This window comes from Homalodisca vitripennis, chromosome 5 (assembly GCF_021130785.1).
Source record: "Homalodisca vitripennis isolate AUS2020 chromosome 5, UT_GWSS_2.1, whole genome shotgun sequence".
NCBI lineage: Eukaryota > Metazoa > Arthropoda > Insecta > Hemiptera > Cicadellidae > Homalodisca > Homalodisca vitripennis.
In genome coordinates, this window is record NC_060211.1 from 93,906,944 (window position 1) to 93,932,115 (window position 25,172).

General features: G+C 33.3%; 1 protein-coding gene across 4 annotated transcripts in view; it reads right to left on the reverse strand.

Annotated features, from left to right (window-relative positions):
- Positions 1-25,172, reverse strand: part of LOC124362537 (protein wings apart-like) — a 54,976-nt gene that overhangs the window by 27,517 nt on the left and 2,287 nt on the right. For all 4 annotated transcript variants that reach the window (XM_046817132.1, XM_046817133.1, XM_046817134.1 and 1 more), the window contains exons 2-8: positions 21,716-21,911; positions 17,303-17,531; positions 10,127-11,480; positions 8,866-8,993; positions 4,825-4,945; positions 3,424-3,672; positions 1,794-2,006 (exon numbers count right to left, since the gene is read on the reverse strand). In XM_046817132.1, the coding sequence (XP_046673088.1) occupies positions 1,794-2,006; positions 3,424-3,672; positions 4,825-4,945; positions 8,866-8,993; positions 10,127-11,480; positions 17,303-17,531; positions 21,716-21,911 (2,490 nt within the window). The remainder of the gene's footprint in view (positions 1-1,793; positions 2,007-3,423; positions 3,673-4,824; positions 4,946-8,865; positions 8,994-10,126; positions 11,481-17,302; positions 17,532-21,715; positions 21,912-25,172) is intronic.

Genomic DNA, 25,172 nt, shown 5'->3' on the forward strand with positions numbered 1-25,172 from the left:
GTTCAATGTCTTTAGTGACGATATTGTTCCTTAGAGAAGTTTTTGCTTATTTTGATATGATTTTCACTATATCCAGACAATGATATAGTAAAAAGTTTGTAAATTACAGAGTGTATCAAAAAGAATCATCCGATTTGGCATGTCTATATTTCGAACCGTAGTAAACATATACAATTACTAATTTTTTTAGCTGAAGGGGAAACTCAAAAAGTTTTTTTTCATACCTTTTCAAAAGTGTTCAATATGTCCACCTTTAGATACACGGCATATGTCTATGCGGTATTCAAATTCATCCCACACTGCAGCAAGCATGTCCTGAGTTACTGATTCCACTGCTGTTGTAATGCGATTCCTCAGCTCATCCATTGTTGTTGGTAGCGGAGGCACATATACAGAGTCTTTGATGAAATCCCACAAGAAGAAATCACATACAGTAAGGTCCGGTGACCTTGGAGGCCAGAAATGTAAGGATGCGTCATTTTGTTCAGTGCAGCCGATCCACCGGTCACGAATTCTTTGATTTAAAAATTGCCAGACTGCCAGATGCCAATGTGGCGGTGTCCCGTCCTGTTGGTAAATGAAGTCGTTCGAATCAGTCTCCAATTGGGGGAAAAGATAATTCTCAAGCATATCGAGATATGTTATTCCTGTAACAGTGTTCTCAGCAAAAAAAAAAATGGACCGTACACCTTTTCCCGTGAAACCACACAAAACACATTAAATTTTGGAGTCTCTCTCATGTTGCACAATTTCAAGTGGTTTTTCTGTGCCCCATATTCTAAACGTTATGGTGGTTTACCTTTCCATTTAAATTAAATGTTGCTTCGTCGCTATACACTATGCGCGATACAAAATGTTCATCGTCTATCATCTTATCAAGAACGAAGTTACAAAACTCCACGCGTCGTTCTTTATCACCCTCACGAAGAGCTTGCAGTATCTGAAGTCTGTATCCTTTCATGCGTAATCGTCGACGCAACACACAGCACTGACATAGGAGGCATGTTGAGCTGTCGAGCAGCGCAGCGAAAAGATTTCTGAGGGCTGCGTGTGAAACAATGGCGGACGCGCTCCACATCTTCATCGGACACTCTGGGACGGCCCGGTGACTTGCCTTTACACAGACAACCTGTTTCTTGAAATTGTGCATACCATCGTCTAATGCTCTGTGATGTAGGAGGATCAACACCATACTTATTAAGAAAGTCACGCTGAACAGTTATTACAGACTCACACTGCAAAAAACGTAGAACACAAAACACTTTTTGTGGTGCAGACGCCATTTTCACTAGAAATGAAGTAGGCGTTCACTCAAGCACACTGCTGTTACCTAGCGGGAACCATGTAAAACTTTAAAAGATTGGTAGTGCTAGTTTCAAGATACGTATCAAGGTCAAAATTCACCAGATGACAAAGCAATTCTTCACTGGTTTAACCAGTTTCATGACACAGGAAGTGCGTTAAAAGGATATTCAACCAACCGACCAAAACAAGTGATAACAAAATCTACATTTCATACAAATAGTGTTGTTAATTGTCACAATTATCAGATATGGGGTTTACAATGCTATGTTATTGCAAAATTATTTAAACTTTTAAAAACATGATTTATTTATAATAAATTTCCAAATCAAACCAATTATGAAGATATTAAGTACAACAAGTGTGAATAACCAATGTGGTTTAGCACCATCATTAAAAAGGGATTTTCCACCCAATTTTCCAAGAAATTAAAAGACCAACAGTAAACTATGTCATAAAGCCACTTTTCTGTGTAACACAGTTTTCCTTACGTTTTCCAGTACACGGAGGCACCGGTCCACCTTCCGCAGCTTATCCAACATGGGAGGACACCACTCCACTTGGAAGTCTATCACTTTGCTGCAATCGTTGATGGTCTGAACTATGTGCTCCAGACCACCCAGCTGCCGCAACTCCTCTTTGAACCATTCTCCAGCACGTCGTGATGTCAGACTCAGCAGTGCCTCCATCGCTAGGTGACCCACCTGCATGATCAATTAACATGTTTACCAAGAGGGAAGTTAAAAGAAAATAAGTAATTTGAAGTATGCCTGTTAAAACAATGAAAGCTCTTAATTATGCAATAGTGATTGGTAGCAAACAACTACAATTAACTCACCAATTGGCACTGTATAAGCACAAAATCTAGATTTTCATCAAATCAATTAAGGATTTTTCTGCAGGAAAGAAATTATTGTTAGCCACATTAGTTTTGGTGAGAGTCGAAATGAGACAGTATCCAAAAGGGTTAAATATATTGAATGATAATTGTTTAATGGTCATACTATTTTAGCATGACACATTTAAAACCAAGCATTCCGTTCACAGGAAGGTGTAAAAGTAGTCGTTTTCCTGAGTCAACCTTTATCAATATCTATCAATGTTAACTTTTTAGGAATAGTTTTTCACACATAGTTTTCTTGGTACAAATGTATTTATAATATAATAACTAAACTAAATTCAGCTTGCTTTAGAATACCAAGAGGCGTTTCAGTTTTAAAATGTGATTAATGCTTTATTATGCTTTATTTTTTCACTAGTACAATATGGTATTGAATTGAGGTGTATCTATCATCATAAGCAGATAGTTTTCTAATTCCAAAAAAGTGTTTTTAAATACTGACTTTTTTTAGAATAATGACTTTAGCATTCATGCAAACCAATTTTAACTGCTCCAAATTTGTAAATACTGAAAACTTTGCTATTGATAAATCAAAATTTAATTTATTTTATGATAAACAGATTGATCATTGTTATAATTCAAGATTTAAATACAATTTCCAATATCCCATTCCACTTACATTTTTTTTTAAATAGCCTACATATATGGGAAAAAACTACACTACCTACAAAGAATAAACATGATTGACATTATCTCATTCAAAAGCAGTTTGACTAATTTCTTAGTCGATAGAAATTAAGTGATAATTAGTTTAACATTATGCATAATTGTTTAAATATTTATCTATTGATGTATCTTTACATATTCGTCTTGTATACTCGTTACTGATTATTTACTTGAGTAATGTTAATTTATTGACTAATATACCTGTCTCAGTTGTAGCTTTTACTGTAAGTCTGTAGTAGTCTTTTAATTTTACACATCTTAACCAGCATATAAATTTAACCATGTCACCAGATTTGTAGCTTGGCTATTATTGTAAAACAAAATGTAACTATAAAGACTGATGTTATTTCATTCTATCACATCCAAGCTCTTTTTTTACATAATGTTTACAAAATTGCACTGAATTCAAATTATTGATTTAATTTCATGAGTATGACAGCAATCCATACCAATCCTGATTCAATCTTCAGTAGAAGAAAGCTGATACAGTTGTCAGTAGGAAGGGATCAAAAGGAGGGCGGATGGATGGTGGAGACTGATGCTGTGTAACTGACCGTGATATTGTCCAGATTGAGATGCTTCGCGTGACCCTTGGCCTGTATGTCTGCACACAATTGCCGCACCTTCTGTCGTGTCTTGTGCAGTTGGACATCTGAAAGTCCACAGTCATCCAGTGCTGAGGTGTGGCTGATGTCACTTTCCAGCAGATTCAACATCAGCTCCAGACAATCCCTGTCCAAGTCCATGTTCAGCTGGTCCTGACTCAGCACAAACATCACAGTCGCCGTGCACATTCCCAAACTCTGAAACATTAAAACCACAATTGAAATTAAAAAGATTAACCAATTAATTGAAAATATAATACACAAGCTGGAAGAAGTCTGTGCTGGTGACAAGCCTACACATATATTTTAGTAACTCTTACAACTGCTTAAATCATGACTGCCTACTTAATAAGTTAAAACCTATAAGAATCACTGAAATAGCACTAGCCTGATATGACAGCTATCTAAATAATAGACAGCAGCTGGTGGAAGTTCAATGTCCCTCTCATAACACTCTGAGGAAAGCAAAAATAACTTTTAACACCATTACAGAGAGATCACTGTTGTGCCCTGCCCTATTCTTGCTGCTAACAAATAACCGATCAAACCAATTTATAGATATCTGCCATACTGCCATGTTTGCAGATGACACTGCCATAACAGTAGCAGAAAAATCAAATGAGTAGACACAGTCTTTAATATGACTAAACAACACTACTCAAATGACCTTTTGTTGAATGAAGAGAAAACTCTGCAGATGGTTTCTACATCCTGAAAAAGGAAATTGATGCTAAATTACCGGATGTGAAGAGAAATATGGGATGGAACATCTAGCTCAAGCCAAGAAAGAGTATTCAACAGAAAAGAGTGATGCAGGACTGAATTATCAAGATAGTTGTCAAGAACCTTTTAAAAACTAAAAATACTAATTTTAGTGGTATTATTCATAAGAGAAGTCATCCTGCTAACCAAGAGAGGTATATAGATTTACACTTTAAATAATTATTTCTTTAATCTATTATATTGCTTATTTTAATTTAATTTATTTTGAAAGTCTTATGGTTAAACCAATGATACTAGAGCTCTGACTTTTAAACTTTAAATTTTTTGTGAGAGGGGAGAGTTTTTACTAACTTCAAAATGCACCCAAGCTGTTACCCAGTTTTTTTTTCATTTTGAAGGTAGTAAAAACTCTCCCATATCACAAATAAAGTTTAAAAGTCAGAGCTCTGGTATCATTGGCTTAATCATAACACTTTCAAAATAAATTAAATTACCATAAGGAATGTAATAGATTAAAGAAATAATTATTTAAACACCCAAATAAATAATAAATTTGATTCTGCCAAAATGTTGTTGATTGTCCTTAAGTTTTATACTGCTATGTAGGCAATAACAAAAACAACAAACCTGATCCTTGGTGGCATCGTGGAGGGCTCGGAAGAACTTGGCGACAGTACCGTGGGCTCGTACATGCATGCGAAAGGCTGGTACCATGCACTTGGAGGCTAACGATATCGCAGACAGGCACCTGAACAAGTTACAAAATATGATTAGTCACTTATCACGAAACTACATACCTCTTCAGCTTAAAGGTACAAAGAAAGACAGGAAGCCATTATTTCAACAACTTTAACCCTCTGAGGGCCAGGCAGCAATATGTTACAGCGGTGGAAAGTATGCAAAAAGTGCTTGGTGGTAATATATTGTTGTTGGCTATCTGAGTGAGAAGTACCAAGCAGAAATTTATTACCTTGATTTAAATACATTTACCATGTCTTTATGTCACTCAATCTTAAAACTGAAGAATTTATCAGCATTTTGGATAGTAAGTAATTAGGTTTACTACAAATTTACTTGTTGAATTTTGGAACCATAAACTTTTTTTAAATATATTTTTAATGCCTGATTGCATTCATATTGGTTGTTCTATTGGTGCATTGCAAATTGTTTGAAAATGTATATTTTACCAAAATCTAAGTATCAAGGGAGGGATATGTTGCTGGAGCTAGCTGATAAGCTAGCTGGAACATATGTTGTTTGTAGGTCCAAGTTTTGAATTATTATTGATAGTTATTTTTAAGTGCTTTAATCAGATTTCTCACAGAGGCGTAAGTTAGCTTGGGGGACCAGGAAGTAAGATTACTTTATTGTTTCATTTAACTGGGTATATTAACAAAAGAACACTATTTAAAATGCTAATAGAAAGTTCTCTAGTTAAGGCAAGAAGTAGGAAGATCACTGATAAGAGTAGGCAAGAAACTAATCCAATGCAGTGGAACTTATTAGGTAGGCTCATTAATAGAAAACTCTGATAACATGAATCATGCTATTCAGGCTGTGGTTGAGCCCGCCAAACATATAACAAATGCATTTGTTATGAAATTATTTCTGGTTCGAGGGCAAACTCATCATTTCAAACACTGAAAATCCTTGTAACATGATGATCTTTTCAAAAGTTTAATTTTTATTTAAATTGTTATGTGTTTTATGCTGTCATTTACGCCTTTTTATCACTTTGACTCTGAAATACTCTTATTATGTTTATTGCAACTTATTATTTTCTTTAGTTATTGGCTCAAATTTCAGAAGAATTCGAAATATTAGAAATTGTTGTTCAAGTTTCGTATATTTCTTTTACTTTTTTATTTGATTGTAAAACTGCTTATACCTCTTATTAAGTAATTGCTATCAATTAAAATTTGGCTTCTTTAGTCATACACACTATATTTTTTTTATTTTAAGTGTACTTTTTAATTTGTTTAATTAGTATGCAAACAACTCCAGTTGTATTTTCAGTTTAAGTTTTAATTTGTAGATTTATGATTTGTTTATTTTGGTCCTGATTAGATTGGCCTTTACTGTGTCATGGTGTTTAGGGTTTGTAATCTTACAATTTTCTTGATTACTAAATATAATTTTATAGTCTATTAGTCATGAATAATAATAACTTAATATTTCTTGTATTTCATTTTAGTTACTTTATTTTGCAGGTATCTGTTCTAGATTAGCTTCTGAGCTAAACAGATAACAAATTAAACTAATAAATAACACATTATTTGGAGAAATATCTTATAGCACTGTTCATGGAGAAAGAAGAAAAATAAGAGGGAAAACAACACTGCCATTATGTAATATTTTTATATAGGTATAAACAGTGTATTTCTACAGAACAAAATAAGAGAAAAAGGAGCAGAACAAATATACATACTAAATCAAAAGTGTTTAAATATGTAAATATATTTTGTCAACATTTTACAAATAGTGACTAAATTAACAGGATAAATTTCAAATGTATCTTTATGTTTTCATGTTGTTTTTATTTTGTTATATATTTTTATATATATATATATATATATATATATATATATATATTGTTTTATATAAATAAAACTTTAGGAAAAGGAGGAAGTGAAGGTTATAAATTAATCTTAAGTGGAATGCGGATGTTTAGTTTTTATTTAATAAAACTGATTCCTATGTATATTTTCCTAACAAGTGATATATATAACATCGACCTGTTAGGTAGTGGCTTGTGGAGGGGAGTACTTTAGTACTTTGAAGGGGACCAGATTGCTGTTGCCGCCGAGTAACGTCAGTTCATGCCAGACGTCAAGGTCGGATACTTTTTGGACACACCTCGACATGCATTTCACATACGAGGGTCGTCCACAAAGTAACCACCGTTTTGAAATAAAAAATTGAGACACAATTTGTTGAGATACAAAAAGTTGATTAAATAAATGTTAAAACTACAGCTTTTCTCTACTTTTCTACATATTCACCATACAAATTCAAGCACATCATATATCTTTTAACAGTTTTTTAAATTCCGTCTTTAAAAAAATCTGCCGCCTGAGAACGTAGCCAACCTGTCACAGCGTTTTGAAGCTCTTCATCACTCGCAAACCTCTGAGATGCAAGCCACTGCTTCGGTACGGGAAAAGATGGAATTCCATTTTTTTAAAAATGAACCCATTGACGGACTACACATTCGCTCATAATGTTTGGGCCATACACCGCACTCAATTCATGATGAATTTCAGCTGATGTGTAACTTTTCGACCACAGAAATTTTATTACACCACGCACTTCACACTTGGCGGAATTTTCTATCACGGCGCTCATGTTTTTACGTTGTAACAAAAGAACGCGCGATCGCACGATGCTCTCCCTTGCACAGCTAGAAGCGTATTGAACAGCTGCGCACACCGATGTGACGCTACCCCCACTACTTATCGCGCCACGCCCAAACGGCTGTTACTTTATGGACGACCCTCGTACAACATTATTAACTAAATTCAATGACATTGGTTTTTACAACATATGCAGTGACCACGTGTACCGGTTTACATAACCTTCACTTTGAACCGGAACCATGTTATATGACATAATTCAACACTTTCATGTTAACCTACATCGGACATGCATCTAACCACCACATTACGATCAACATAATATTTGGAACCACGACACATGGCACACAAAGCATGAGGCAGTTTACAATAATTATTAACCCCACCCACAACAGACTTCCTCAATAGTTATTTAGGTTAAAGACATTTTTGGAACCAATTCAACCAGAAAATAGAGCACTTTGAATACCTACTTAGAGAGCTTTATTTTCTGGTAGTGATTCTTAAAATGTTGAACCTAAAAAAAATGGTAGCCATTTATAGGTTCAATATTGATCATATTTCACCCGCTGTCATTTTGTAATGAATAAAGCTTATGGAGTGAGGTTTGTAACATTATATTCTAATATTAAAGACATTTAAGATTATATGCATATTGACCTTGGCTTGCATTTAAGATTTCTATGACACTCCCCACAGGTCTTCCTCCTAATCTAGTTGTAAGATGTTTACTGCATAAAAAAATTGGTAAGACAATAGAGTACTATAAAAATAAATGTACTATGTGCAGCACAGAAATGCTCAAAAACACGCAAAATAAACAGAAAGAGCTATCTGTCGGTTCATGTAGATCATGCATTGGTAAAACACAACTCAGTTTTTCAGAGCCAACAAATTATGAAAAATATCACATTCACTGACAGCTAACATGTGAATGGAAAAATTTAGTTCAGAAAAAATTAAGTCACAACTCTTATTAGTATATCTTTTTACCACGACTTTTTGCATTACATATGATACCAAAAAAGTGGCGTTCCTGAAACTTCTAGACTATAATCTAGATTTATATAATTCTACTCATCTTGTCGCTCTAGAAACAAGACATTTTAATATAAGGTGCACTAAGGCAACTTGCCAAGCAAAAATTTCATAAATTGTAATTTATTGATATTTTAATTTTTGAAATTACAAAAATGTTATAGTACACATTGGTGTTTAAGGTAAAAGCACTGAAGGGTATGCAAATCACTGGTTCCACATTTCAGCTACAACACAAAAACATCATTAGGCTAAACTTATTATCAACAAAACTCACCTTGTCGCTATAGGATTATTATCTTGTAAGGCATCTAAAATGTATTCAACATCATCATTAAACTCTTGAAATTCTCCTGATTCTTGAATCTGGTATGCTTTCTTCACATTTCTAACAACCGTGTAAAACTGTAAAAAATGAAGAAACCACATAATTATTATTTCTTATAAAGTAAACATCTGTTTATTAGATGTAAAATTAGAATTTGTTGCTATTTTATACACAATACATATGTCTGCAATAGTTTAATTTCTTAATTTACATGAGTAGGATAGTTCAATTAATTAAATCAATATATTTATTAACCCCCAAATTAAACAAAAATTACATCAATACCAAATGTTTTTATGTGTAATAAAAGCGCTGAAAACACCTGTATAAAATATAAACTGTTAAAATCTAACACGGTTATGGTAGCAAATTTATTATTAATGGTGTTCATAGAATTTTGAATTAAGATTGTTGTCAGTTCCTTACATCAATTAACAAGACTGGATGCTTATTTCAACATGCTGCAAATGTTTTTGTAGGGATTTCATCGTCAATATTGAAAGCAATTCTTAAAGTGTAGTAAATTTACTCATACTAAGGCCTCTTTTTGTGTACGTCACACAATATATCTATACAAGAGGAGTAAAATCCTCACCCAGAATGTTTGATAATATTTTCACCAGCTTTGCTCACCACCTGCTGAGGGGTGGAGGGGTGGTTACTGTTTTGTTTCCTCGTGCGAAATAGAAGCAACCTTAACATTTCCCCAGATTAGTGGTTAATAAACAATTTAATTTTGTATATTACAGCTGAATGAGAATCTCCGTAGCAATTAATGTTAATTCCTAATATTAAAGTGTAATTATGATATAATTATAGAACAAGATGAACAACTTAATTTTTTATCAGTGTTGGCATTATAAATAGTTCATTTTATTATCTGCTGGAAATCAATGGCATTGGCAGAGGATGTACAGAGTAAATCAGCAATATGGATTACAGGAAAAGAAAGGGAGGTAGTTACATTACTAGAATAATTTTGTTTATATAAATCATCTACTGATTTGCTCTTTTGTCATTTCTACAAAAGACTTGAGTTTCAGACTATGTAAATCCTTCACTGCTAGTCTATTTTAAGTGAGACCGGCTACTCTTCACCCTCCCTTTATGCCATGAGGCATCTGCTGCTGTTAACGTTTCAAATACACAAACCAATTATCATTTCACACTTACACATAATAATAAAAATATTTTTTAAAGATATACTTACTCCTTTAACTTTTTTTGTGCACTTTATGCTTGTAACTAAGCCTACTTCAGCGTCCATGCTGTCTGCATCAGGTTCTGGATAGGATGTAACCCTTGTGAGTGCCTCAGCCTCCTCGAACTCCTCCTCTAATGTGTTGACATTCATCACTTCTTCAGGCCTGGTTTGTGTAGGAGTAGCAGCCCCTGGTGGTCCATCACTCCCACTCCATTTGTGTTTGTATAGGCCAAAACGCTTTTTCCTCCCGGGGGGATTCGAATCTCCTCCACCTTGGCGTGACTTAAAAATACTTCTTTTCTTTGGCGTTTTCTGAGGAACAGGAGCTTCCTTCACGCTTTTGGAAGCTACTTCACTTTCACTGATGGTGTTCGTTTGCTCGGTGACAGTATCACTGCACTCACTATCAGAAAACCACTCCGTCTCCCCACTCTCTTGTTTCCCTTGAGAGTGTTCCCTATCACCGCTCTGTTGCTGCATTTGTTCATCACTGTCATCACCCAACACGGCAAGCAGTTTTTCTCTCTCCGCGTCCGTACTTGTTTTGGTCCTTACATCTAACAATTTCTTTTCGGCTTCACTGAAATCCACGTAAGTACTTTCAATTAGGTTTTGTCCTTCTTCAATTTTGGCCGAGATCTCTACTTGTTTTGAGATGTCCTCGACGGTTTCATCTTCTTGCGTTTCAGTAGCAGGCACAGCCGGTGAAGTATGAGTGGGTTCAGAAATGGGTTCAAAATCTTGTTCTGGTTCCGATTGAATTTCCATCGGAACCTCAACTGGATCTTCAATGGGTTGAGCTGGAGGAGGGGCAGAAGGAGGTGGAGGAGGGGCAGAAGGAGGTGCAGGAGGAGCTGTTACAGAAGTTGTTGACCTCGAACGTGACCTTGTAGATCCTGTTGTTGGGATGGATAATGCTTCATAATCAAATTCGGCCTCAGACTCGGGATCATCTTCCGTATAGGAGACTCCTTTGTGTCTCTCTCTTAACCTTTTAGGTGAAACATTTCCTGCTGTCTCTATACTGTGCCCTCTTCGACGAGACTTCCTTTCGGGTGTGGTAGCTGCAACAGGTGCTGGAGTCGGTGCCGGTGGTTGTGACTCATCAACAGGTGTCACCAGTTGTGCTGTTCCTTTGAAGATTCGCAGGACAATAGGCGGATTGTGTGAGTGAGAAGGTGATTTAGGCGACTTGGAAGAGGCAGGAGCAGAAGGTGGTGATGCCGAAGGAAGAGGATCAGGAGACATGACCCGTCTTGGAGCAGAGGGAGTAGATGACAAGTTCATTGCTTCTGTCTGTTCCTCTTCAAACTCAATTGGTGGGGGAAAAGCCTTCTTTGATGCAGCAGTCACTGGCAACCTGTAATGAGGGAAATATAAATATTTATGTTGCTTATTATCATTAAAATGCTACTAATATAGATATGTATCACTTAAAACTTAATAATGGACGTGTAACTAACAGAATACAATATACATCTTAACTGATAAATTTCATTATATTTCAGCATCATCAATAAATTATAATATTCAATATTCTGCAAAACTGGCCAGAATAGTTCCAAATTAACTCATAATATAAATTTATATCAATTGAGATTTTATTTAATCACAAGATCTTCATCCTCTTCTTAGGAATCAAGATAAGAAGAACTACTTTTATCTTATCTCAAATTTTCAAAAATAAAAAAATATAAATCATTATGTCATAATCATGAAGGATTATCAAAATTACAAAAAGGTTTATATAATATTAATGCATACCTTAAATCACATTTATAATCAGCATGTACATTTTATTTTAATTTTTTAACAACACCTTGAAATTTATATTTTTCGTTTGTTAAATTAAAAATGATAAAAATAAATAGCAATGCCATGACGGTAATACCAAAAATAGAAGTAGCCATAAGGCTTCCTTTTTTATGATTACATGAAATCTGACTCAACTACCAAGACCGAATCGGTTACATTTAGTTTTAAATGATCAGTTAGCAGAATTAGGATGAGGATTAATTATAACAGTTTGGAGTATTACAGAGAAACACCAAAACAAATCACATACGATACATAATTTTTACATCACATGATTAAAAACTTTACATCAAGCTATGATAACTATAAATTTCACATAGATACTTAATTTTTTTTAGGTAAAGTTTAATAATCTCATCATTTCTAATTGAGAACAGTTTCTTAGTAAATAACTATACTATCTACAAAAGTAATTATAGATACCTAGAAAACCTATTTGGCCATGGATTAAAATGAACACATTGACACATAGAAACTAAAAAACTGAACCCTTGAAAATATAGATTGGACAATGGAGAAGAGAGGGGACAGAGAAAAATGGAGGGAGCACACCATCTGTCTACAAAGTCAGTGCTGGTATTGTACTGACTATTTCATTCATAGTACTAAACCGTGTGTGGTAAAATTTTATAAGTTATCAAAATATACAGGTACTCAATATTTAAACTTTTTAAGGTGACTCTAATTCACATAAAATACATGATTTATGTTACTATTTTCACATGTAACATTCTAACATGATATTTATCAACTCTGTACTGCATCACGAACAAAGCTATTACGACGTTCACATGATAAGCTTTAAACTGATGAAAGATTTCAATGGTATGATTTATTATTGACATTCCAACAAATTACTATGACCTTATGACTTTATATCTGTAGATGAATACATATTTTACTAAACAATCATAACATGTTGCAATACAAAAAAATTAAATAAATTGTTATTTTCAATAGTGCAGAAGTCATAAAAACTGGGCTATATGTTTAAATTGAATGTACGTAATTTATTAAAGTTTTTAAGATTCGACATATATATGCTATATTATAAAGATACATACTTAAATTCCTGAACCAAATTCTAGAGCATAGTGTAAAAATAACATTATTTTATACATTTCTATACCACAACTTTTTTTGATGCTACATCTTTCAAAATGTATTAAAATATCTTTATTTAAATTGAATGTAATTGTGTTAATGTGGCAGTTATAACAGAAGCAAGAAGGTCCCATTTTAAAACTCAATCTTCTGGGAAGTAGGTACCGTGCAACCTTGTTAACGGACTAGCCAGGATTACGGCAGATCCGACATAATGAAAATACGATCTAAACGGAGAATGTTGAAAAAATAATGAACAAAATGTACAAACAATGCAATTTTTTTTATTATGAAAAACACTTAAAATACACATCATGATTAAGTGAAATGCAGTATATACAGTTTAAATTTTCTGAAAGAATTTTGTTATTTTGAGTAGCTTTGAATACCGTTTCCGTGTCACGTGGTCACACATCCGTTTCAACATGAGGAGCTCAGCCAGTGTTCTCTTCTTGTTGCTCAAATAAACCATTAGCTCGCCCAAATGAGATGCTGCTTCTGCATGGCTTTTAACTGAAATATTTTAGCTTTCTTCGTCAGTATACTCTCTGTTATCAGCATCTTTATTGCAACAGATTGCAATACATGTAATTTGGTCATCAGTAAGAGTACTGTGGCCTCCGTTGTTTTCAGCTTCCAACCACCTTACAATATCATTAATTTCAATATTGAGCATACAGCTTCAATCTGATTCTCTGGCAGGCAAATCACACACATTAGACCATAGCTTGTTCCATGACTTTGAGCATGCTTCTGCCAACTTGTTCCCATGACTCGGACACCATGTAAACAACTGTTTTGGAATTAATGATTTTAGAATGTCTATCACATTTCCCTACAATTAGGTGGCATAACATGTGTTGCCTGTAGACACACTTGATGGTTTCTAAAATGCCTTGGTCCATTGGCTCAACCAACACAGTTACATTAGGCAGTAAATATTTAACTGTGATTTCCCCTTTGAAAAGTGATTTAGCAGCCAGGTGTATAGGGACATTGTCAATAAGCATAACAGCTTTTGATAGGCAAGCCATGTTCCTATAAATATTTTGTGACACCGGCATCAAAACACTCAAAGAACCAGTCTTTTAAAAATCACACTATCTATACATGCGCTCTTTTGGGATCTATATATTACTGGTAATGACTCACAATTTACATTCTTGCTTTGAGATTTGTTGATTTTCCTATTAAAAGTAGTGGAAATTTATAGTTGCCTGAAGCATTGTTACAAGCCATCATGGTAAGGCATTTCTTGCTTTTTTGAAGCCCATTACTAACTTATAAATTTTCATAGCTAGCTCTTTCTTGAATTTATCGGCTGCTTCAACATTGTCAGACAAGCTTTCACCAATTACAGTAAGTTGGTGAATACCATGACATTCATATCAAGCTAGCTTTGACTGGTAGTGAAATTTGGATCACCATGTAGCAAAAATGCTTATACATACTAAGAGGCTAACAATGGTAAACCCTGTTCCCTTTCTGCACAGAACTAAACAAACAACTCTTCATCCAGTGATACATTTTTAGCTTTCTTTGCTTTGCATGGATTAACCAAACTGTCTTTAGACATCATTTTAAAACAATACTCTTCTATATGTTTCCTATTTTTTTTCCAGTCTAAGCGGACAACACAAAGCTAAATTTTTAATTTTTCTGAACTGATCGGGGTTAACCAACATAAAGGGGTCTGACTTAACAAAGTTGCATTGTATATCGAGACTCAAGACATGAATTGGTCGGTCTTAAGTGATTTTAAAAGGAATTTTGTACATTAAAAAGGATATAATGGCATAATCTGTCAACAATAACTCGGAATCACTAGTGGAGCCCAAGGGACTAAACAAATATGTAAAATACATCCACGTGACTCAACATGTTTAAAATTCTGATATAATTTTAGTAAGTAAAAATATGTATTTGAGTAGCTAAAGTAGTTGAAGTTATTATTAACAATACATCTCCATAATCGTGCTTAAAAACCAACCCCGGTACTTGAGATCTCCAATACAGTTTTTATCTTTAGGACAAGGCTTTTTGAAATCAAAGATTGCACACCAAGCAATTCCACAAATAAACATATTCAATGTTTATTACAAACAATAATATTAACCCTTTTAGTGCTGGTCATACTACATAGGTACATGTGAGAAAAATCAGTAAAAGTGTGGCTTATTTTCCATAAACCACACTTTTACTTAAAACACTACATACCTTTTTTTTATTTTTCAAGATTGTATTACTATTTCAACTTAAGTGTACATTCACGTGTAAACTCACAACTATACTTCCTTTAGGAAAATAAATTTAATTGTAAAAAGTTCATTACAAAATTATTTTAATAATTATAAATTGATCAAACATAAAACATTATTGACTTTGTCATCTAATATTTTCAATTAAAAATTCTAGTTTCTTAGTTGACATTAGTGCAATATTCTAAACCTCCTTGACCTCCTTCATCAATCATGTCAGTTCGGCCATTTTTGAACTTTCTACACCATTTATGTACAACAACATCACTCATATTTCTCCGTTAACACGTCACATTCTCTAATGGATTTATGCTACACTATTCCCTTTTGCTTGCAGGAAACAAGTAATATTCCTCAATTAACATTTAGCGGGAGAATCAATAGAGGCAGCCATGTTTATGTGACTACAGCTCACCGCAAACTAGCTATTTGAACTCGGCAGTGACATTTGTTGTTGCAAGGGTTACAACCCCTGCCACATAGAGTGAGAAGGGGGGTTTTATAACACTGTTTAAATTGTATTTTTAATGGATTGGATTTAAATTTGTCACATCTTGAGTCATAATTAAATCAGTATTTTTGTCTTTGCAATTTGCTTTACATTACTGATCGTTAATAACCACTGTACGTTAATATTTTCTAAAATTGTAATCTAAACAAATGTCTCTGCCTCTTTGGCGATCTTCAGTTGAAAGAGTCAACAGGAGTTACTTGACACTTAAATTTGAATTAGTTTTCATAAACATAATAGTTATTTAATTATGTTCAGAAAAACTTCTTTCATATTTCTCTTCATGAAAACATTTTTCAGATTTCAATGAATATTTTTTAAAAAGAATGAGCTGAATTAGTCTAGTTATTCTTGAGATTAGCCAAACATATTTTGCGATTCATTTTTATTTATAAAATTAATCTAACCATCCACCTAGGTACAAAAAAGAGCAAATTTGAATTTAATAATTTGAAGCCATTTGAAAACACCACTCTCAACTAAAATTTACAACAACAAATTAAACTATATAAATATTTTGCTACTTTCAACCATTACGTAATACATCTTATTGACAGCACTAAAACAAAAAGCAATAATACGAGACACTAGAAAGCTGGGCAAACAAGAATTCATTTATACAATATACAGCACTTTCTCAAATCAAAAACACAAAACTTTTGAAAAACTTACAAATAAAACTTTTAAAACATACAATCAAAAATATTAAGAAACCCTGAAGATAAAATTTCAAACGAATACATATCAGGAATTTATGAAGTTAAAACAAATTAGGATAATACATATTACATGAACCCACAAGAAGAAATATAAAATTGAGATTTAAAGAAAACAAACTATGAATAGTATAAAAATCTAATGTGACTAAACACTGCATTGAATTCAGGGCATACAACATCAAATAAAAATCTAAAATTAATAAAATAAATTACAAAAATAATGCGTTAGAATGCTTGGAAATTCTACAAAAACAGACATAAAGAAAAACATATTAATAACGAAGAAGACCTTTACTGCCCATTCTATTTCACCGTATTGTTAATTCTTTTTAATATGAAATTATAGTCCCATTTAAATTTTTTCATACTGGCTGAAATATTTTCATATCTCTGTATTATGATATTTTAATATTATTTGTAAAAACATGTATATTTTTGTAAAGTCGCCTGATGATGAAATTTTTTATTTTGAAAGACTTCATGCTAAAAATAACAACTACATAGGAAATATATTGTTATTAATAGCTAGCTACAACTAGTTTACAAACTACAGTGCTTGAATATGTCTAATAGTGAGAGATTAAAACAGAGATTCTGTTATCTTTAATGTCTTGGTCCTTGGCCATAAATTTTTGTGTTTAAGTAGGCCTAGTGAAGACTTTACTTCTTGAAAGAGAGGAAATAAAAGTTTAAATAAAAGCTTGAGGGTCACAGTAAAGTACTAAACGTTTCATATTGTTACAACCAACATTGGTACTTATACTTCATAGTATACCTGGAAGGAGAAGACTTAGAGTATTTGCGAGCCGGTTGCTGTGACTGGGTTGGGGAAGAAATGGCTGGAGGCTCGTTGGCATTCCGACTCTTAAAGAACTTTTTCGGTCTTGGAGGAGCACTTGTGGGAGTGGGGGGAGGCGAGTGAACAAATATAAATGGGTCTCTCCGACCCATTTTGACATCTCCTCGCATCCTTTTGTTTCCAAACCCTTTGTCATCCAACCGACCTATAAATTAACATTTGATGAAGTTTATCAAGGAAACACAAAAAATGTAAACTACCACAGTTAACCCATTGCGGATTGTATTATTTCGGCGCGCAGCCACCAGCGAGCACAAAATAATTTACAGTCAACGGCCAAACGAACAGCAATGGTGTGTGACTTCGTATCGCTCGCTATTGTATACTCCATATCTACGTTGAACTGAATTCTGATTTATAAAAATATCTTCATCTATAATCTTAAAAACAAAATAATTAAATACAATATATTGTTTATAAACTATTGTAATAAATATCTCTAATAAATATCGATCAAGTTCAAACGATCGTAAGTTTTCCATTTCGATCATCTCATATTATGACATGCAAATTATACAATAAAATACGATACTAGTTACTATTATAATAACATCTGAGGAAAACAACCAATCAGAAGCGCTAAAAACCAGAGAGTAAACTCATATGAATAATTTTTCAACTTCGACATACAACTGCAATCTGTAGGATATTTATAAGACTACGTAGAAAGTGAAGACGATCACCCAATCTATCAGACATTAATAGAATTATTTGGAAGGAAACGTAAAAGGAGACCGCTTTTGCGACCTGAGCTCGTCATCTCGCAGTGGTCGTCAGCTCGTCAGTGATCTGCAATGGGTTAAGCTATTACTTTCCAACCCAAAAAAATATTAGGAATCCATTTAAATTATCAATATTGACCATACAATTAGTTATTAAAACAGTGTATATGTTAAATTAATTAGTTACTCTACATTTTTCTCTGTTTATAAATAGTTGTTTTATTCATATGCTCTTATTACATTTCTGTTTATTTTATATTTGCAATTATATTTATATATTTCTTAACCATTTATTTTTATTCTATATATTTTTGTTAAAATCCTTTTGATAACGGCAAATGTCAAAATATAAAAGAACTATTTACTAAATAAAATGGTATTTAACATTAATATGCAGCCGCTAAAATTTCCTGTGACTTATTTACGGAACTTTATAGTTAGTCTCAAGGTAAGATTTGAACAAAGAGTATTTCCTTCATTAGCACTTGAAACCATAGACCTACTGTTGTGGATTATTGCATGTTACTGGTAATAAACCATACACCAGAGAGCTCTCATTTTTGTTTATCATAGCTTCAATTTTACAATAAGTTAGCAAGAATATAAATTCCACTATTACAATCAATTTAAGTCATGTTTTAAGTTACCGCTGCAGTACAACATATGAAAATGTTGTAATGTAACAAGACATTCATTTTAAGGTATTAAGTTTTAGGAATTTTCAATTTGAAAAATACTGATCACGAAATCAGAGAAATTTGGTGCTTGCAAGCATATTTAAAATCTTTTTAAAACATTTGGTAATCACATGAAGTATTCTTAATCTAATGTTTTTTTTTTTTCATTTATAATGTTTGTTTTGAAATCAAAATATTCTGATAGTATGCTTTATAATGTATGTACAGTAGAGCGTCAATTATCCGAAAGTCGGTCATCTTAAATGCCAGTTAACTGAAAGCCAAATCACACCGAAATTTTATGATGGGTCAGCCCTATCCGTCTTAAGTTGTGTATTATGATTATGAAGACTCTTACTGTCACCGAATCCTAGATGGTGCTGTATGCTTTTGTGCATGCCTACCACTTGTTCCTTCGCATCGTTGGCATCGGTTATATTGTTGAAAAATCATTGAAAAGTTAAGACAAGAGAGAGACAAGAGACAAGACTATTCTTTATTTTCACATTCATCAAGAAGGAAATGGCGTCAAATACATATTATCTTAAAATTTTTCCCAGGTTTGTTGTCATTAGCTGCCTAGGTCTTCACAATCTCTGCGAGTCGGCTCTCCAATTCAAGAATTCTTTTACTGAGTAAAAGGGTCTCTCTTGGAACCAGGAGTGCAGGCTTTTCTTCAACTTCCTTCCTTCTATTTTCTTCAGCTCATCAGGGAGATTATTGAAGAATTTTACTCCAGCATAGGTTGGTTTTGTTTCAGAGAGAGTTAACTTGTGGATTGGCAAAGTAAAGTTATTGGCATGCCTAGTATTGTAAGAATGAATGTCTTGGTGCTGTTGGACGTTATGAGTTGTAGCTATCAAAATACACTCTACAATATAAAGGCTGACTACTGTTGATAACCTCCACTCTTTGAATACCCCTCTACAGCTCTCTGTAAATCCCAAGCCAGCCATGATTCTTAGAGCCTTATTTTGAAGAATGAGGATTCGTTGGAGATTTCTTTCAGTTGAACCACCCCAAAGCTAAGCCATATCTCATATGGCTTTCAAACAGAGCATGATAGGCTGTTATTGTGGCTTTTGTCGTGCTTATAGCTTTTGTCCTTTTTATGGCATAGATTGCTGAGCTAAGTTTAAGACATAAGCTATCAATATGATTTAGCCAAGAGAGTTTGTCATCAACAATGATTCCAAGATAATTAGTTGAACTGACAGATTAAAGATTTCGTAGATCTGAAATGCCATCCTTCTTGTTCCCAAATGAAATTTGTTTCATCTTTGATTCATTGAAAACCAGGTCATTGTTTCTATAGTAGTCCATAGCAATGTTAACAGCAATGTATGAATTTATTTCTAGATTTTCCACTGAGCTATTGGCAGTTAATAGCATAGAATCGTCAGCATACATGACTAAGTTATTGTATGAATGTAAAACCTTAGGAAAATCATTAGTAAATAATATAAAAAGTACAGGCCCCAACAGAGATCCTTGCGGTACACCACAGTCTATTGACAGGACCTCAGATCTTGAAATTGTAGTAACTCTTTTTATGGTCTGAGTCACTTCTACAACCTGGTGTCTTCCTTCAAGGTATGCAGAGAACCATGGAAGTGCTGTTCCTTGGATTCCTAGATGAAAAAGTTTTCTTATAATCAAGTCATGGCTTAGACAATCAAATGCCTTACTCGAGTCAAGTTGCACTCCCACTACATTATTTCGAGCCTCGATATTGTCCACAATGTGCTCAAACAGATCTACTATTGCAGTCATGGTGGATCGTCCCTTAATAAAACCAAGCTGTTCCTCTGTCAAAAGGTTGTTCAGTTGAAGATGCTTGAAAAGTCTAGAGAGTACAATTTTCTCAATAATTTTGGATTCAGTTGGAATTAAAGATATTGGCCTAAAATTTTTTATGTGGTGTTTACTGGATTTTTTGTGAAGAGGGATAACTTTGGAAATTTTCATGCTTGAGGGGAAGGTACCATGTTAATGTTCATTGATAAATATATTGTATCGATAAAAATCGCATGATTATCAGCAGATCGGCAGTGTGATTTATAGGATCTATATCATCTACATTACCATGCAACTGAACACGCAGCGCCGCTCACGGATTAGTTCCTCCAGCGATATTAAAAACCAGCACGAGCACAGGTATAAGAGCCTAAAAATGACATTGATGAAGATAACGTTTTGGTTGAAAAAGTCCGACCAATGAAGACAACTTCCAGTACTTTTGAGACTGGCATTAAATGGTTGGAACAGCAAGATGAATGTGATGCTGTGCAGCTACTGTATTTAAAGCACCTACAAAGCTTAGCGGCAAAAAACCGGTGTCAAAAAGCTTAAGCAAACAAACATGTTCAACTTTTTCTTTCAGGTTAATTTTGTACTGTTTTATCATAAGTATCTAATTTTGGAATGATTTTGTACTGTTCCTATTTTATCTTATTTTAAGTAAATTTTGTAATGTTTCTACGATATCTAAGTTACTGAGCCGAAATTGTATGTACTGTATGTGCAATCCTTATTTTATGTGTTACCTTCACATAATATTTTTTACTTTCGTGTGATATTAAAAGGTGCTATTGTGTGTTCTAGTCCAAAAACGTGTTTTTAGCTGTCCCACCCATTCCCCTACAAAAATACCATACAGACGTTTTTTACAGTGATTATCCGAAAAATCGGTTATACGAAGACTCCCCTGTACTAATTGTTTCGGATAGTCGATGCTCTACTGTAACAAATATGTATGTAAAATATGTAGTCAATGTTACATACATGAATTATACGCTCCTATAAAATATACTTATTGTATTACTAAGACTACTTTAAATTAGGCTACATTAAACTAACGAGCAGAAATTAAACAATAAAAAAGTTATAAGACAAACTATGTTTCAAAGTATGATTCTGCATTTGCTTACCAGTAACAGAGAAATTGGAACTTCGAATGGACGTAAATGAGGTAATTCCCCATTTTCCTATAGTTCCAGCTGATTTGGCTGCTGAAGGTCTGTTACTGTTCTCACAAAATATTGTCTCAAACTGTATGTTGGACTGCAGATTTGGCTTTGAAGTACCATGGCCTTTCTTACCATATGCCTTTGAATAACGCGCCATCTACAACAAACAAACAAAGTTTAAAAGCAGGAAAGTAATGGAACCTTCTATTATACATCATTCCTATCCCACTTGAAATGCGCAACAGCTCAGTAAATCAAAACAAAATCATTTATCATCTAAAAAGTTTTACAAAAGATACATTAAAAATTATTCATTGTCTTTAAAAATATAATAAAAGTAATTATTTAAGTAGTTCTTACAAATAAAAAATATATTATGTAGAATAAGCTTTGTTACTTATTTTATTAAGAACGGTTCCCACAATGGTTATAAAAACTTGTGCGTGAGAACAAGTCACCATAAAGTATTTAAAATTTAAACCAAACAAAATAGTAGTGTTATTTAAAAGCAATTAAGTTAAAAAACAAAATCAAGTCTAAATTAATGTTTTTTATTAAAATGAAAGTAAAATGGGAATGAAATAAGTTTTATTGTATTCAATTGAAGGTTGATTATTATATTCGGGTAATAAATGAATTTGAATGAAAATAATCGTAAAGAAGGACAAAACCAACTGTTCATGCATTCCATATTAAAGGGAGCCTGAGTGTGAAAAATTAATTTTATTTATTTAATAGTATATGAATAATGTTAGAAAAATCCATAAACTTTTCCAAACACGTTTTTTTTTCCACTAAATTCCAAGTTTTTACTACTCTTCTGTGAACTAACATCATTGTATTTGAGAGGGTAATAAAGACAGTCAGGTTGGCAATAACTTTTTCAGGTTGTATATCAGCTGCTGATTGTTGTTATGATGTTAATGGATTGACAGTGACAACCTCTTTGCTTCATGTTCATCATTAAAGGTAATTATTAACCACCATTTTTTTAAAATAGTTGTTTTTGTTTAGAATGTTTGTCTGTAACACCCGTTACCAAAAACATTGAAAACTTTATCTCACAGTCAACCCAAACAACTTGGATTTCTAATTTTCTGTAAAAGTGAGGTTATGTTTAATTGGAACAACATTATCAATTAAAAATTTCAGAATATGTACATTTAGTTTGTTAAAATAAGGTAATGGGTGTTACAAATGTGGTAACGGGTGTTACTAACTATTGTAAACCTAGATTTTGTGTCTTTATTTCAATTTAAAGTTATCATTATACTCAAAAGTTATTTTTAACTAGTTGTAAAGATAACCAAGGCTTCAGTTTACATCCATTTCTAATTAAATTATGTAAGAAAAGAGTAAAACTAAAACTTGTTTATAATAAAATTACAGTTACCATGCCAAAGTTAATTTAAATCTTTATATACCTACCCAAATAACAAAAAATGCATAGGCCTACTTGTACTTTTAAAATTGAGTTGGTATAAATATGGATAATGGCTATAACTAATCCATAATGTTCTTTTATCAATGTACTTATTTAGATAATAAATGAGGTAGTTACATTCAGAAAGGATTGAGTTCAACATACAGTACAGTACAGTTTCAAGAGTACAGACTACTTAATTAAATGTAAAATGATTTGTTTTTCTACAGATAGGTTTATTTTCTCTACCTAACATCACATCAAATTTTATATTTACAACCCCTAATACTTTTTATTCTTTCCAGAAAATGCCGCCCATTGACAAGAAAATTTTGATGAGAGCTTATCGTGATTGGCTGAAAGCTGACAAAGACAAATACCAGCAGCATTTATCAAATGAAAGGCAGCGTGACAAGGAGAGAAGACAATTAAATAAAAGAAAAGAAAATGATGATGAAAAATTATTGCTTGAAAGACGTAAACGTGTCCTTGAAAGAGTGAGGAACCATCGAAACAAACTTAAACTTAACTCTGCAGCATCCATAAATGATAAACCTCTGATTGGCAGCTACAAGTGCCGGCAATCCTTTGGAAAAGCCATTAATAGGTTGAAAAAAAACCTGCCAAACAGCCCCAGCAAAAAAAGTGCTGTTGTGAAAAAACTTGCTATAGGAATGAATTTAAGAGAGGATTTAAATAAATCCGTTCGTCTACCACACCGAGTACTGTCTGAAGAACATAAGAAGTGTATTAGAAACTTTTATTGCAGTGACACTATTAGCCGACAGGCCGCTGGGAAGCAAGATGTGAAGTCGGTGAAATGTGAAAAAACTGGCAAGAGAGTGAACATGCAAAAAAAGGCATTTAATTATGACAATAAAAGAGGTGTTTGAGGAATTCAAGCTTAAGCATTCTGAGATTGTTGTGAAGAAATCTCTGTTTTTCTATCTTCGCCTGAAACATGTCCTTCCTGTTTCTCAAATGCCACACAATGTGTGTGTTTGTAAATATCACAGCAATGTGAATTTCCTATTGGAAACTATTTCAAAGATTCATCCAGCTTTTCCACCAAACCATAAAGAACTATTACAATACATAAGTTGTAATACATTGAATGAGACATGCATGCTGGGAAAATGCTCACAGTGTTCAGAAAGGCAAGTGAGTGACTTATTAATAAATTTTGAGAAAGAAAAGGAGATTACTAGAAGAAATGGATTGATAAAGGAGGGATTCAGTTGACAGTTTTGCCTGGAGTTTATAAGATGCTATTATAGAGCTTCAAAGCAAAATTGCACTTTCAAGAGTCACTGCTATGTAAAAAAAAATACAGGAAGATTATTTTGAAGAACATATTAAAGGCTTGAATAAAGGAAAATACACAGATACATATGGCATTGTAAAAATCGACTTCGCTGAAAACTATTCAATTACTTTTCAAGATGAAATACAGTCTGCCCATTGGAATCACCAACAAGTAGGTATTTTTACATGTTGTGCTTGGTTACCTAACAAGAAAACAACCTCATATGTTGTAATTAGCAACAACACTAGCCACAGTAAATTTTGTGTATGGACCTTCCTGAGAAAAATTGTTCATGACATTAAGGATGGTTTTCCTTTTATTGACAAACTTATAATATTTAGTGACAATTGTGGAGGACAATTTAAAAGCAAATATTCAATGTCAGCATTATGTCAGATGGAAACTTATTTTGAAATTGCCATTGCATGGAATATTTCTTTGCATCAAGCCATGGCAAAGGTGCTGTCGATGGCATTGGTGGTACAGTAAAGCGCCATGTCTGGACAGCAGTGAAAGGGGATAGAGAAGTTCACATTGAAACAGCCAAAGATTTTCACAACCATGTTGTCAATAAAGTAAATGGGATTAAAAGTTTTTATGTGGACAAAAGTGAAGTTCTGGAAAATGTATCGTATCTTTTCTTTTCTTTTCTTCTCTTTTCCTGGAAAAGGAATGCAGCACATTTGAGT